The 14,820-nt window shown below is 31.4% G+C and overlaps 1 protein-coding gene across 2 annotated transcripts in view; it reads left to right on the top strand.

Moving 5' to 3' along the window:
• Window positions 1-14,820, top strand: part of cic (Putative transcription factor capicua) — a 1,044,991-nt gene that overhangs the window by 965,583 nt on the left and 64,588 nt on the right. For both annotated transcript variants that reach the window (XM_089595817.1, XM_089595818.1), the window contains one exon: window positions 881-1,348. In XM_089595817.1, the coding sequence (XP_089451943.1) occupies window positions 881-1,348 (468 nt within the window). The remainder of the gene's footprint in view (window positions 1-880; window positions 1,349-14,820) is intronic.

The following is a 14,820-nucleotide window of genomic DNA, read 5'->3' as shown; positions in this document are numbered from 1 at the left end:
ATTAACTGGAAATTGTTCATTAACAATAGTTATGAGAAAAAAATACGAAAATGATGAGAATGTAACACTGATTGTAAAAAATTATAATTTATGGTTTATTAATATGCCAACGGGCATAAGTAACTGAATTAAACAGATATTAGCGTTAAATCGAGCAATATTAAAATGTTAATTTATTTGTTCACTAAACTTACGAAGGACTTACACTTATATCCCTTGATAGATGATTCTAAGAGCTGTCACGATGTCTTATGGGGTATTTACTTACTCATGAATTGCTTCTTTTTTCTTCGTTTCACTTTGTTGAGACTTTCAACTCTTTTTGTCAATTTTTTGGCTTACCTTCTACCCATCTACCACTTTCCCTTCTCTTTTTTCGGCGTACTGAGCCTGTCATGGTACCTAAGGTGATATATCATACATTCATGTTTCAATGTGCATGCCGGCCGTAGGAACCCATAATGTACCCAGCAAATATACCCACTCTCGAACAAGTGTAGTAATTTGCCATCACTATGCCACTATAAGGTTTTCTTGTAAAGGGTGTTGAGTCAAACAAATATAGAGCCGATGACACAAAAAAATTAAATGTTAATTTCCAAATTAGTAACATTAAGGGCCACTCAAGTTTTTCTAAATGAAATCAGAATATTGTGTTTTAATAGGTTTAGCATTGTATTAAATCTTTTAAAATGACATAAGAAATATTAAGTATGTTTATACTAATAGCAAAGTAAAATTGATATCAAATTACCAATAAAAAAACAATATTAAACAATCATATAGTGAAACATGTATTAAAACATCTTCGTTTTAGAATTATGACAGTTTAGTATGTATGACATAAAATATTCCATTTTCTTGAACTATTTGTTTATAGCGCTCTCTAAAGAAGATACTGGCAATGCTGACAATGCAATATTAGAAACGCCCAACACACCATCAAATATTAAGTTGACAGGCAATACATTTTTTGGGCCTGATTTTAATATTGAAGAATATCAGCTACAATCAGAAATTGTTGAAGATGTTGGGTCACCGCGAACTCCAAAAACACCGTGTAGTGCGGTTGTTAGTACTGGAAAAGAAGGTGATCGTGGTCATAGAAAGATACTAGAACAAAGAAGGCTTTTAGTCATGCAATTATTCCAAGAACATGGGTATTTTCCATCAACTCAAGCTACAACCTTATTTCAATCAAAACATTCAGATATTTTTCCAAGTAAAACAAGTTTGCAACTAAAAATTCGTGAAGTTAGACAAAAACTGAAAGCTACATCCACACCTGTTAGTGCAAGTAGCCTAATGAGTCCACAGCTTCCTTGCGAAACCTCATTAAAAACAAATAGTATGTATCAAGCTCTGTTACTTGTTTATGTTAATTGCTCAAAAAAAATTTTTTTTTAAATTTATTTACGCTTAGTAAAACCACAACTGGATTAGATCATGCACGTATATACACACATTGCCAATTTAGCAAGTACTTTTTTACTAGAATTAGTCTGGAAGCGGAGTACAGCAGTACGAAACAAGTATATTTGTATATACGCACAACTATATACATAATAAAATCGGCAATACACCACACTTCTTAAAAAAAATTGCAGTATGTTGTTTAAAAGCTTCTTTGTTTTTTTATAAATATACTCTGATTTTAGTGCATGTTATTATGGATGAATGAAATATCAGTATCACAATTCTTATTCGTGTAAAGGTTGTATTTTTATCAAAACCCTTTCTTACTTTTCATTTGAAGAATTGCTTGTACTTTAAAAAAATTTGTCAGCACAAATGATAAATGCTAATACGTTAACATGAAATGTAAAGCGAACTTACTACTCAAAAATTTTAGGAAATTTAAATTGTACATGATGTAAAAAGATTTTGTTACATTTAGGCGAATAAACAAGTAAGATAATTGATATTCGCGTTGAAGATTGATGATTATTTTTCTTCATCTTAGTTAAACTGTTGTATAATACAATATTATTATAGAATAATGAAAAAAAAATTAATATTATTTACAGAAAATGATTCTTTTAAATAAAAAAAAAAAAAACCTTTACCTAAATAAATGGCTTAGGAAACAGAAATTCATAATTATTAATCATAATCATAATCTGTAAGAGAGAAAGCACACGATAAAAAAGAAAAATCATTTAAAATGCTATTGCTGGTAATTAATGCCGACATGAAGAATCTTATTAAGACTTCCCTAACGCCCAGATAACCAAAAAAAAATTATAAATCTTTAAGATCTAAAAAGGACAATGTTCGGAATCCTAAATAACAAAACAGTTTTAATTTACTCTCCATGTTTCTATTACCTTTAATTTAGTTCGTAGCCTTATTTATAATAAAATATTGTTACATTCTTAACGATTTTCATCCAAAAAATTATTTCATCTTTTTAACTATTACTTCTTTTTAATTTCATCAGATTAAAAAAGTGTGAGCACTGTAAATATAGCTTATTAGACAACAAAGGATCAGGTAAGAAGCCTTCTTAGGTGAGGTATTGCTCAGAAGATAAATGATAAATTAATAAAAACGAAATGGTTGCAGTTAATATTTTTTAAAAATATTTTTACAGCCATAATGTCGAACCGTGCGTATGGCGGCTCTACAATACTAAGTTACTCTTCATGTATATGCTGTTGTCATTGGCATGCTGAAAAACCGTCTCAGATTTATAATAGTAAATCACTTAAAAAGCAATGAGAATTTTTTTAGGGATTGTACAAAATATTTGCACACTTAAAGAAAGATGGGGAGTAAAAAAAAAAGAGGTGGTAATGATGCGGATAAAATGCGTGAAAATTTGACAATGCGTATACGTAGAATCTAATAGAATACTATGTATCATTACCATAAACGCAGTCACTTCTTACTATACCTTTCTTATTTACTTTAGAACCAAGTTAAAAAAATTTAACTTAAAGTCATTATTAGGCAATCCATTACTAAATCATGAATTATTTTCTCAATTATTTGGATTTGATCCATTAAGATCAGAAAACTTGAAACTACAAAAGAGTATTCATTCACACATTAAAAATTCTCTATCCTTATTGTCAAACTACTCTTAAAAAAGTATATCAAAAAATTGCTTACTGGCGAATAGAAAAAAGGCCAGCCTGGTCCTAGAACCATAAAATTATTATTTTAGTCTCTGGAGCACAAAAATGCGTTTTTTACGGTTTTGTTTTTTTCTCGAGTTCTAAGAATCAAATCTACTTAAAAATTCAAAGATATACTAAAAGTAATTACCTATTTGTCAAATTTTTTACAAATCAATCAAGGGTCAACATAACCTCAAAAAAATGTTTAATTTTTATATGCAGTTTTAACTATGTAACAATTATTCAACGGTCAATTTTATTATTTTATCTTGAAGAATGGAAAAAAAATATGGAAAACATATTTTTTTAAATATTTGTTAACTGTGGGCCGAGTCGAAAAATACCAAAAACTGATAAATAGCATATTTTAGCATATTTCTAGTTTTTTGACTATTTTAATATTTTTAACTATAAATTTTATTGATGCAATTTGTATAACAAAAGAAAATACTTGATGAACGTATTTTTCAAAATTTTTTCTGATGGTGGGCCGAGTCGAAAAATGCAAAAAATCGATAAATAGCCTATTTTTAGCTGTTTAGACCATCTTAAAAGTTTCTAACAGTCAATATGATTTCTGTAATGTATTAAACAAGAAAAAATTTATCGAAAATGTATTTTTTTTAGTTTTCTCGTGATTGCGGTACGAGCTGAAAAAATGCGAAAAGTCAATGAAAAGCACATCTTAGCATATTTTTAGTTGTTTTGACCACGTTCAAATTTTTCAAAGATCAATGTTATTAGAGCATTTTATAGAACGAGAAAAAAATTTTTGAAATAAATAAATTTTATTCAAGCTTTTCTAAATAAAGGCCGGTCCGAAATATAGGTTTAATAATTTTCAAAATCATTACAGTTTTCAAACGCAATTTTGACCATGTTCTAATTATTATTTAGTCAATATGTGACGTGGCAAAATTTTCTTCTAAATTTTGTTTGCCACGCCACAGTCGATGCCCCTGCTCTAGAGCTAAATAATCATGCTGATGTATATCCGTAGCCTTTTCTGTGTGCTCTGTTGTAGCGAATTTTTCCCAAGGAGAAGAAAGGATGAGACTTGAAGGGCCAATGGGTCAAGGTAGTATGAAGAGTGCGTGTGGAGATTTTTGTAAGTGCCGCGATGGCGACACAAATGAGAAAGATCGGTGGATAAGGTAGGGACAGGGTAGGTGGGTCAAAAGATAGTTAGATGACTTACCGAGCGATGAGTTGGGGACTGACGCGATTGATGAATTCAGTGGGTATGAGACCACCGAGGGCGAAGTGTAGGAGAGAGTACGTGGAGCCAGAGAGCAGAGAGTAAGCGAATATTAAGTGCGAGAGAGAGAGAGAGAGAGAGCGGGAAGAAAGACCCGGAAAAATAAGCCTGATCCCAACCCATCCGACTTTGAACGGCAGCTATCCTGCAGACAAGGCGTCCTCCCATGACGACCCTATCCGAGCCCGAGGAGAGAGGTGTACGGGACAGCAGGCGAGAGAGGCTCAGGTATCACGCAGCGTCGACTTCCCGGACTGCGACCCTCGACGCTCATGGTGGACTTGTCTTACAGTGAGGAAGCACGGGATACGCCAAGGTGCAATGCGTAGGTTACGAGGGGACACAGGTGAAATCGTCGGCTATAGCGATAGACGTGAGAGCAGGAGCGGAAGGATCGGGGAATAAGGCAGTGATTTTTGCGTGCCACGGCCGGGCCTCCGTCGAGACGTGAGGACGGACGCGTCGAGCAAAGTGTGTGAAGGAGGGAAGGGGACCGAGAGAGAGAGAGAGAGAGAGGAAATAGAGTGTGCATGGGCGTGAGAATAAAGTAGAGGAGTACAGGACACGTGTACAGGTGGAGGCATAGACGGGAAGCAAATGCCAGAGCACCTCTTGGGGGACGTCACTGTGACCTTTGCGGGCTGCGACGGCGACCCACTCCGTGGGCTACACATCGGGCCAAGTATGGGTGTGTGTGTGCATGTACAGCCAGCCGCGTTGAGGAGGCCTGGCCCCGACCGAGAGTCGTGTGGAAAAGAAAGAGAGTGTAAGAGTGCGTGTGTGTGGGTGTGCGTAAGCGAACATCGTGTCTCTGTGAGCGCACCACTGGTGTCGTGGTTGCGATCGAGGGATAACGGAAGTGTAATTGGGACCACAGAGAGGTATTTTAGTTATTATAATAAATACGCGAAGTAAAGTCAAAGTCATTCTATGTTGTTCATTTGACCCAGACGCGAATCCCCTTTTCAGATAGATCCAGTGAAGGGAGAGTCGAGAGCGCGAATCATCGAGTAGAGACGTACGAGAGTGAATTTTCACGGTATTTCCTCTCCAACGGTAAGTCGCTGTGGGGACGAAGAAATACACGTTATAAATATTATTATTTCATCTCGTGAGGCTGAAAAATCACATTTAAAACGTAATCTTTAAATTTTTTTCTATTGGTTAATGCACACGGAAAAAGGCAAAAAAGTTATAAAATACCAAGTTTTAAAATATAATTTTTTTATAACAATTTTAAACTATTTTTTATAAGAATTATGCATCATATTTCAATCAGTCAACACTTATTTCCCATTGAATTTTACGATACTATCAAGGTTTTATAAAGGACATCTTAGAATCTTTGCCAGTAGCCACATGAACAATATTAGGACGTAATACTTTTGTTAATTACCAATCGAGTTTTTTTACCAGTAATTAATTTTCTTAATATTTTTTAACAAATTGATACAAGTAACTTCTAAGCAATTAGGTTCGTGCTTACCTATTTTCCTACTAGTATCTTTAGTCTTCGTCGCTTTCTTCGTTTATTACAGGATGTTCGCTTTTAATGTCAAAAAGGTTTGTGAGAAGGTCGAATTACGTTTGATAAGTATCTGCCATGGAATAAGTGGTACAAAAGCGCTGCAACATGAGGACAACTGCTAATTCGTAGACTTTTAGCACAATTGCAACAGTACCCTCTAATAGCATCAATCCGTTTACCGTTAAGAAAGTAATGAATGTTACACTTATGCATTTTATTGTTAGTATGCCTTGATTTTACTTCAAACCCAATAATGTCTGGATCTTCTTTCAAAACCGTATTGGAAGCGTTTTTTAATTATCTACCATTTCTCCTAGGTACGAAATAGACTGCTGTAGTTGGTATGTATCAGTAAAGAAGAGTGTTAATTCTTGTAAACTTAATTCTGGAGAATCTAACAGATAAGCTGATGATGTTTTTTTAAATGGTCCTGTTTTTTTATTGTAATTTACATCCACAACTTACTAAGTAAAATAATTTTCAACGTGTTTGCGTAATTTCATTTTTTTAATTATAAGTTCTAACTCAAATCCGTCAGAAGTAAGCCGTTTTCCAGTCAAATTATGAATTTAATAAGCAATTCTACAGTGTGTGCGAGCTTTGGTTAGAGCTTGATTTCTAAACTGATGGTGCAAGAGTTTATATTTTCGTGCTATTATTACGGTAATGATTCGACAACCCAACGAAGTTTGGTAATGTACCTTTATGCATTACAGTTTTTTGTAGAAAGGTGTGTATGTTTTCCCTTTTAAAGCTGGCATAAGAACTATAAGGCCCTTTTCTTCTAAAAAATTTTTAACGTCTCGAAATCCTCAGTCTAAAATAAAAACATGTCCTTTTTTAAAATACTTTTAAGTCCATATTTACTTTGTAATACACGTTTAAAAATCGTTAGATTGTTGACGGTTCCTTTAAATGGTCCAACAAGATCGATGACTTAGCCATTTGTAATACAAATGACAAAGAGTTTACATAATGAAACTTTTTTTTGTCCAGAATAAGACTTGCGTTGATACATGTTATTCGAACTTTTTTCATGTCTCAGGTATGTTCCATCCTAAATTACAAACAAAATACCTTCAATGTTATACAACAGTTCGACAGCTTTATCTTAATACTGTAAATAAAACTTTCTTTTATTAGCAGCAATTCAAAAGTTTTCTGGAAGGATTTGTTCTTGGAAGCATTTGAGAATGGATTCTATTGAGCTTTCTTCGTATCTTTCTGCAACCTCAAAAATAGCAGCTATTGGGGTATTTGAATTCCCTGACTTTGATTAAAATTAAAATATCACTACAGCTTGAGTAATATTTCTATGACAAAACTGTCTCATTGATGATAACATGGTCTGAACCATAGTGATTGTATCCCATGAAAGTCCAGTAAAAGTCCTTATACGTTCTTCTGATATTGAATAGTAGCCAATTTTTTCGTGTAATCAAGTATCAATTTGGCCTGTTAGTTTATTAATGAACTTTTTTACTTCACCCAGTTCAATATCAGATTTAATTGTGTGTACTGTCATCATGGATACATGATTTTTATGAAATCGGTTTTTTATTAAATGGCTAGAGCAACAACGATTTCTTTTTGGTATGAATAATCTTCTTTTCGTGAAAACTTGACGACGGACTTCAATTGGTACATCCATGATATCATGTCTTTATCCACACTAAAAAACAAAACTACTCTCTAAAATGGCAAAGTAATCATTTCTATTTCATTAGCTTGAGATTCATCAGTAAGGTGAGTAGATGAGCTTCCAGTTAATTCTTGTGTTAAATAACTTGATGTTGATGTTACCTCTGTTTTATGTTATTCTACAGAAACGTTAGATGAAGCTTGAGATAAGTTTGTTTCCTTATTAGGTTGTGAATCATGTGAAAAATTAGCGGTACAAGGCAATCAAGATTTAAATTCTGTTTTAATCTGGTTTTTGTTTTGATACGACTTTTTCCGCCTGAGTTTTGAATAACATTTTTTACATATCATATCAGTTTGTTGGACGAAGAATTCAAAATTTTCATAAAATTTTTTAGCTTTTTAGTTCGAATGAACTATACTGCCAATTTTATATTTACGTAACATTTAACTACAAGAACAACATTTATCATCACTTATCTTTGATTTAATGTTTGGTGGCTCACTTAAAAAATCCATTTTAATCACTGTAATATTTTTATGCTGTCGTATATACGAACTAGATCATGTATTCCTTACTAAAAACTCTCTCTTAAGACTTCACTTGAGATCTAACCTAAGAAAATACCTGAGATATTAGGTAAGATGTTTTCAGCAAAGGTTTTCTTCAAATAAGCTTCAATTAGGCACGTTTCTTAATATCAAAATATGTAAACAATCACTGTATTTCAAATAATAAAAATTATACAATAAATCTTAAAAAATAAAAGAAAATCTTCTATTGAGTTTGCAAAAATGAGATTTATGACCAACCAACTATAAAATCATTTTGCTTTAATCTAGTGTTTTTATTTAAACTTTCTGAACCCAACATATTGTCACTAGCATGGTGGTAGTTTCGGTACGTGGTTGTTCGACTAAGAAAAATTTTTTAATCAAAAAACCATTAATTGATGTATTAAAGTTGTAAAACTATTTTTGTTGCTCTTAAATTTATTTATACGATTACAAAATTTTGCGAATATTCATTTTTCAAAATTATTTTAATGCATTGTTAGTCGCACAAGGTTACTTACTTAAAAATGTTGCACACGTGATCATAGGCAAGACAATTCGTCAAGAAAATGAGTAAAGTAAAGTTTCGACACCCAATGCAATAAGTTAATTTTATTTTAACAAGTGATATTTTAGAAGTTCAAAAATTTTATTTAATAATCTAGCAAATAATGTAATAAGATATTATAAGCTGTAAAAATAAATTCCGTAAAAGACAAGAAACTTTTTTTGATGACAACTTTTCAGCTTGCTTTGATTCTTAAAACATGTATGTCAGAGTCTTGGTGAGGTGTTTTTAAAATAGACTAATCGTAAAATGTTATTACTATTGTTTATACAAACACTACACAAAGTCGGGTGATGAAAATTTCCATGAAAAAAATAAAGCCAACTTTTTACTCGTCAAATACTTGAGGAATTTATTTTGATTACTGTGAGTGGAAACGTTCGAGGAATAAATCAAGCTTTAAAAACTAGAGCCACATAGAAAACAAAATTATTTCTGGCCTTTGATAGCATTTGTTTTATGTATTATGGTAAAAAATATTTTGATACGCAGTATGCAAAACTGCAAACGAATGATGTAGTGGATTAGTGCAGAAGCATACGATCTATTGAGGGTGGCCAAGATTTTTTTTCATTGGGCATCAGCATTACACTTTACTATTTAATTTATAGTTAGGCTTACATTAAGGTATAAACTTCCTAAATAATTTTCATTACAATTTACTACAATTAAAACAGTTCACTAAGTTTACCTTTAATATACGCAATGGAACAGTGAAAATAAGTATGAACTGACTAACGCATGATTTACAATATTTTAACCATAATGGGTTTTAAAATATTATGAAGAAATAGCATATTCAAAATTATTATTTCATTAGTTTTTTGCACTTTTCCATGGACCTTAAAAGTAATGTTTGGTCTCACAATATGCAATAATAATATCGGCTATTTAAAAATTATAATACAACCAAAATGGCGTTTTGACTCTATAACGTTTTTCTAGGCTATCTTGACCTAATTTTTTAAAATTTTACTAGTAGGCAAGCATCTAAAGTATACTGATAAATCGTTCTGCATCCATACGACAGTTAAAATGCGACAAAAACAAAGGTCACTATGATAAAAATATGTCACTTGTATGTTAGTAACACTTTTTTATTTGCCCTGCATTTATAAAAACTTGAATATAATTTATTTATTCTAAAGTTTTCTTCCGTTCAACAAAGTTGGAAAATTTAAACATGGTAAAAACACCTAAAAATATGTTAAAATATGCTTTTTTTTTGGCTTCTTGTGTTTTTTGATTCGTCCCACAATCAGAAAATATTTTAAAAAATACGTTTTTGATGTACTTGTTTTTGTTTAACAATATGCAGTAATAAAATGGCTTTTAGAAACTTTTAACATGGTCAAAACAACTATAAATAGGCTATTCATTAGTTTTTTGCATTTTTTGACTCGGCCTACCTTAAAAAAAAATTGGTAAAATACGTTTTCTTTTTTTTCTGTTCTACAAGATAAAATAATAAAGTTGACCGTTTAATAATCGTATTATAGTTGAAATCCCGTTTGAAAATTAAAATTTTTTTTTTTTGTTACGTTGACCCTTGATATATATTCAAAAAATCTCACAAATAGGCAATTACTCATGATTTATCTATGGATTTTTATTAATAGATTTTATTTTTAGAACGCGAGAAAAAAATACAATTGTAAAAAACGGATTTTTATGCCCCACAGGCCAAAAAAAAATTTTGTGCTCTAGGACCAGGTTGGCTTCCTTTTCAGCCATTAGCAAACACTTCGGTACCTTATGAAGAAATAAATAAAAATGAGGGCATTTCACCATTATTAATGGAGGCTACCCTTTACAGATATTTTTAATAAATTATTTCAAGCCACAAAACGATTCTTTTATATATTTTACAATATTTTACGTCATTGTGTCGCCTATCAAGTTATTGCTTTTTATTCTTATAACTCTTAATAGTAGATCGAGGAAGACCTAATTTTTAAAACATACACAAAATGTACGTATAGTGTGACAACTGTAGTTACAGAAAGATCTCGCAAAAGAAGGATAGAAAGTTCCATCGATATTTAATAATAAGCAAGGTATGCCTGGTTTTTTTGTCTGGTTTTATTTATTTATTTGTTTTTATGTCTGTTGATCTGTAGTTGTTCTATAAAATATTGTATAGTGAAATAGTTATATAAGAGGATACAATGAACTACTGAAGGCTTAAGAAATTTTCAACTGACTCAGTCTAGTTGAAAAAAAAAAAAAATAAAAAAATAAAACAAAAAGTAAAATTGAATAAAAATATAAACAAGTGGTTTCCATTATGTACGCGGTACATAGAATATTTAGAAGATTTGAAAAATGTGAATATCCCTACTGAACCTACTACTTTATTTACAAAGACTCTATGTTCTGTGTAAGTTGCAAGTACGCATAATCTGTTGTAACCTTTCAATTCTACGTTATTAACTTAAGATTTTATCCTAGAACTTTTTAACTTTAATACCAAAACCTATATATTTGATTTTAAAAATATTTGATTTTAAAAAATATAAACAGTTTTAGGCAAAGTAATGTTTACGTAGCTTTTTAGCCATTTTAAAGGCGTTTTTTCTTATGGTGTACAAGATAATATCACAACAACTTTAAATTTCATACACGAAAAATTCTATATGTAGTTGAATTTATGTAACCTTATAAGGAAAGTCCTTCTAAGTGATTATAACTCAAATTTTCTGTTTAAGTAATAAGTTTAGTACTGTGCTTGAACAATGACAACTTTCTTTTTTGTCAACCAGACCACTAATTAGTTAAACTCTAATCTACAATGTAAAGTATGTATAAAAGAGACAAATTAATCTTTTGATCTACATTACTATGTTTAAAATGGCCATGATACCTAGAACTTGTAACTACGATTTATTATAGATGCACTGTGAGAGGCGTAAACTACGGAAGTGCTATCAGTGCACACATATTAATAGCGCGAGAAAGAAAGGCCGAAGGGAAACTATAGAATAAAACAGAATAGTAGTTTGTGAAAGATAAGAACTTGTGATCTGTCATAGCCAATTTTTTATACAATGCATAAACAGAGGACTCACTAGCACATTAACACTCATTATACCTACGAACTTGCTACATTGTATGTCAGTTACGAGTTTTTTTATCGTGCTTTTGCTGGAAATGACAGAAATGGTGAAAGAGTTGTTTACACTGGAGCTAGGATAAGGCTGTTAGGTGATCGCAGTATAATATTGATAGAGGAGTGAGCCTAGTAGTAGCATGCACTGGTATATACACATCTTCAATCATACTTTACAATCCTAGTATTTACTGACACTTATAGCTCTATTGCGCACTGATGTTAATCTCTTCCAATACTGGTCATATTCAAATTAATTACGCACAGTATTTAACTTGTATTACTTTAATCACAGTGCAATGTACAATAACTTAAGAAAGTACACCCTGCGCTAAACGTCAGCTATTTCCGGCTGGCTAGAATTAGTGGCGAACATACAGTCATAGAAAGTCTATCTTGACTTTTGTTGGTTTCAGCTTTAAAGACGGGGTATTCAAGCGATAACTGCTTGGAACTTAGCACTATGCATACATATTGCAAGTACCTACTATTATTCACAAACTCTAGTTAGGCACTGGCTCTAGCAGACCTTCTATGCTAGACACTGGGAGAGTAGCTGCTCACAGAATGGTGGGTAAGTTGTTGTTAGATATCTCTGCAGACGGTAATAGAGAGAAAATGGGTAAAAAGTTAAAGTTGGGGAAGAAGAATCTCTGTTTTGGGGCTATCATAAGGAATACAAATTAATCAAATGTGCGAAACATGAACGAGGAGCGAACAGTAACAATAAGAGCGTAAGAAATATGAATGGAGCTAGTATCGCGAACGATAAAAAATGGTAAGTTTAAAAGAGAAGGGAAATAAAAGCATTAACAAGGAAGGATTGCAAAAGTAAGGTTAGAAAGATTTTATAAGGAGGCTCTTGAATAGTTTTGTATGGGAGGCATGTAGTCAGAAGTTGGTAAAACGTAATGTGAGTGGTAGATTTATTTTAAAGATAAAAATAACTTGTATAAATAAAACAGTGAAATACTGTCTCATTTAATTGATTTTCTAGAGTATACAAATTGTTTAGAGGTAGGCTATAAAGTAATGATAATTTTGATATAAGAGTGAGCAGTAAAGAGAAATATGTAACCTGAAAAGTATGATAGTAAAATTAATTTATCAAAAGATTGATTTTTGTTGTATGGTATGAAGATATAAGAGATAAGTAGCAGTATTTTACAGATAAGGGAAAGAAAAAAAGCAATCATAGACAACGAGATTATTAACAGGAAAATATTTACGTACGTTAAAAAGTTCCATATTAAGTCATGTTACATGCCTTCATAGGGGTCTGTAGTTTGGAGTGACAAGAAAGCAATGAATAATTTTGAAACAAGTGAAGAGAATAGTTAAACTAAGAAAGAAAAGTGTTTGTAGTTTGAAAAAAGCTGCATAATTTAAAAAAGTAGAACAAAAGCTGAATTAGAATCCAAGAAGGCTGAGTAAGAAGACCTGTAAAAGAACTGAGATCAATGTATTTTAAATAAAATAGTAAATAAAGTAAGTCAAATAAATGTAAAAAAATCGGTTAAAGAAATAAGTGGTGTATAGAGTGTACAAATAAAAAGAAAAAAGATAAGAAGAGTTCATACGTAAGTAGTTTGATAATTCTAGTAAATATGAGTACGTACAAACTAAAAATTACTAGAGAGAATTTTATTTCGATAAAAAAGAAGAAATTGAAGATAGAGACAGGCATGTATTAAAGAGTTTAAGAGGATAGACTTATGTAAGGAGGTGCTTACATAGAAACAGAAGAAAAAAGTTTACGTATATAATACCATAATCATAAAAATATGGGACAAACATTTTTTTAGTTTGTTAGAAAGTGGAAATAAAGAATTTAGTAGACAAAAATGAAAAAGAGTAAGGAAAGACAGAGGTGGTTGAATGACGGGAAGTTAAACAGCTTCAGCGATTAGAACAAGAATACCAAGAAGGCTGTAGTTGTAATGACGTACCAAATAAGGCATGGTTATAAATTGGTATGAGATTTATAGGGGTTAAGTAATATCAGAGAGTTAAAATACAGTTGCCGTTATTTTTTTGTACAAAAAAAAAGACAGAAATACTTTTAAAAATAATGTAGGGCTTACATTTTGTCGACAAAATCAGGTATAAGTATGGAGAATAGAAGAAATATAAGAAATGAATAATTTAAATGTGCTATCAAAGGGAAAATTTGAAAAAATGAAGCGACAATCGATGATACTTCTATTTTAAACTATGTTGTGCAAGGTTATAGGTCTTAAATAGTAAACAGTAAACAGTAAATTTATGCTCTGGATGTGAACTTCGAGCTGGCGTTTAATACCGTGAATAAGGTACTGTAAGAAGTTATGAAAAAACATGGAATGAGTAATAAGCTCATTAATAACAGTAATTAATTAATTTCTCATTTCTCAGTGGAATGGAGAAATTTGTTTTCTAACCCATTAACAAAAATTAGCCTCATCAAAAATTATACTAACAACAATAAGCGAAATAAAACCAATTACTTGAAATGAAAAAAATAATTGTCAAACGTGTACTAATATCGATTATATCTACATATGTTTATGTGTAGAAAATATATAGGTACAATAAATAGAAGAACGAAATGACATATGTTACAGTACTTTTCTGCAAACGATCTTTTTGAAGATTATGCACAAGACTAATTAGCGATGACTTCCGCAGTTGCTATCATTACATCATTGTACGAATTTTAAATTTCTTAACATATGTGTATATCATGTTGCATACTTATATGTATTAAATAGAAAAATTCATATACCAATGTATAAATTATCACAATAAAAAAAGTTAGTGCCCCTGTCTATTTGCCTCATAGGTACTGTGAAAAAAGAAGATAAAGTAGTTGTTCAGATTTTTTTCTTTTAATTCAATAAAAATTACTATAAATAATGATATTACAAGTAATTATATATATACATATGTATGAAAGCATAAAATTTGGAAAGACGTCAGGTGATAACAAAATAAAGGTATTGTTATGGTGAAATGGCAGAGAACAGCCGCGTGAGGGAAAATATGCAACGAAAAGTCTGG

The sequence above is a fragment of the Copidosoma floridanum genome, unplaced genomic scaffold (assembly GCF_036245765.1).
Source record: "Copidosoma floridanum isolate Cflo_tuat_1 unplaced genomic scaffold, Cflo_Japanese_pri ptg000028l, whole genome shotgun sequence".
NCBI lineage: Eukaryota > Metazoa > Arthropoda > Insecta > Hymenoptera > Encyrtidae > Copidosoma > Copidosoma floridanum.
The sequence above is the reverse complement of the archived record's forward strand: the minus strand, read 5'-3'. Positions and strand labels throughout refer to the sequence as shown.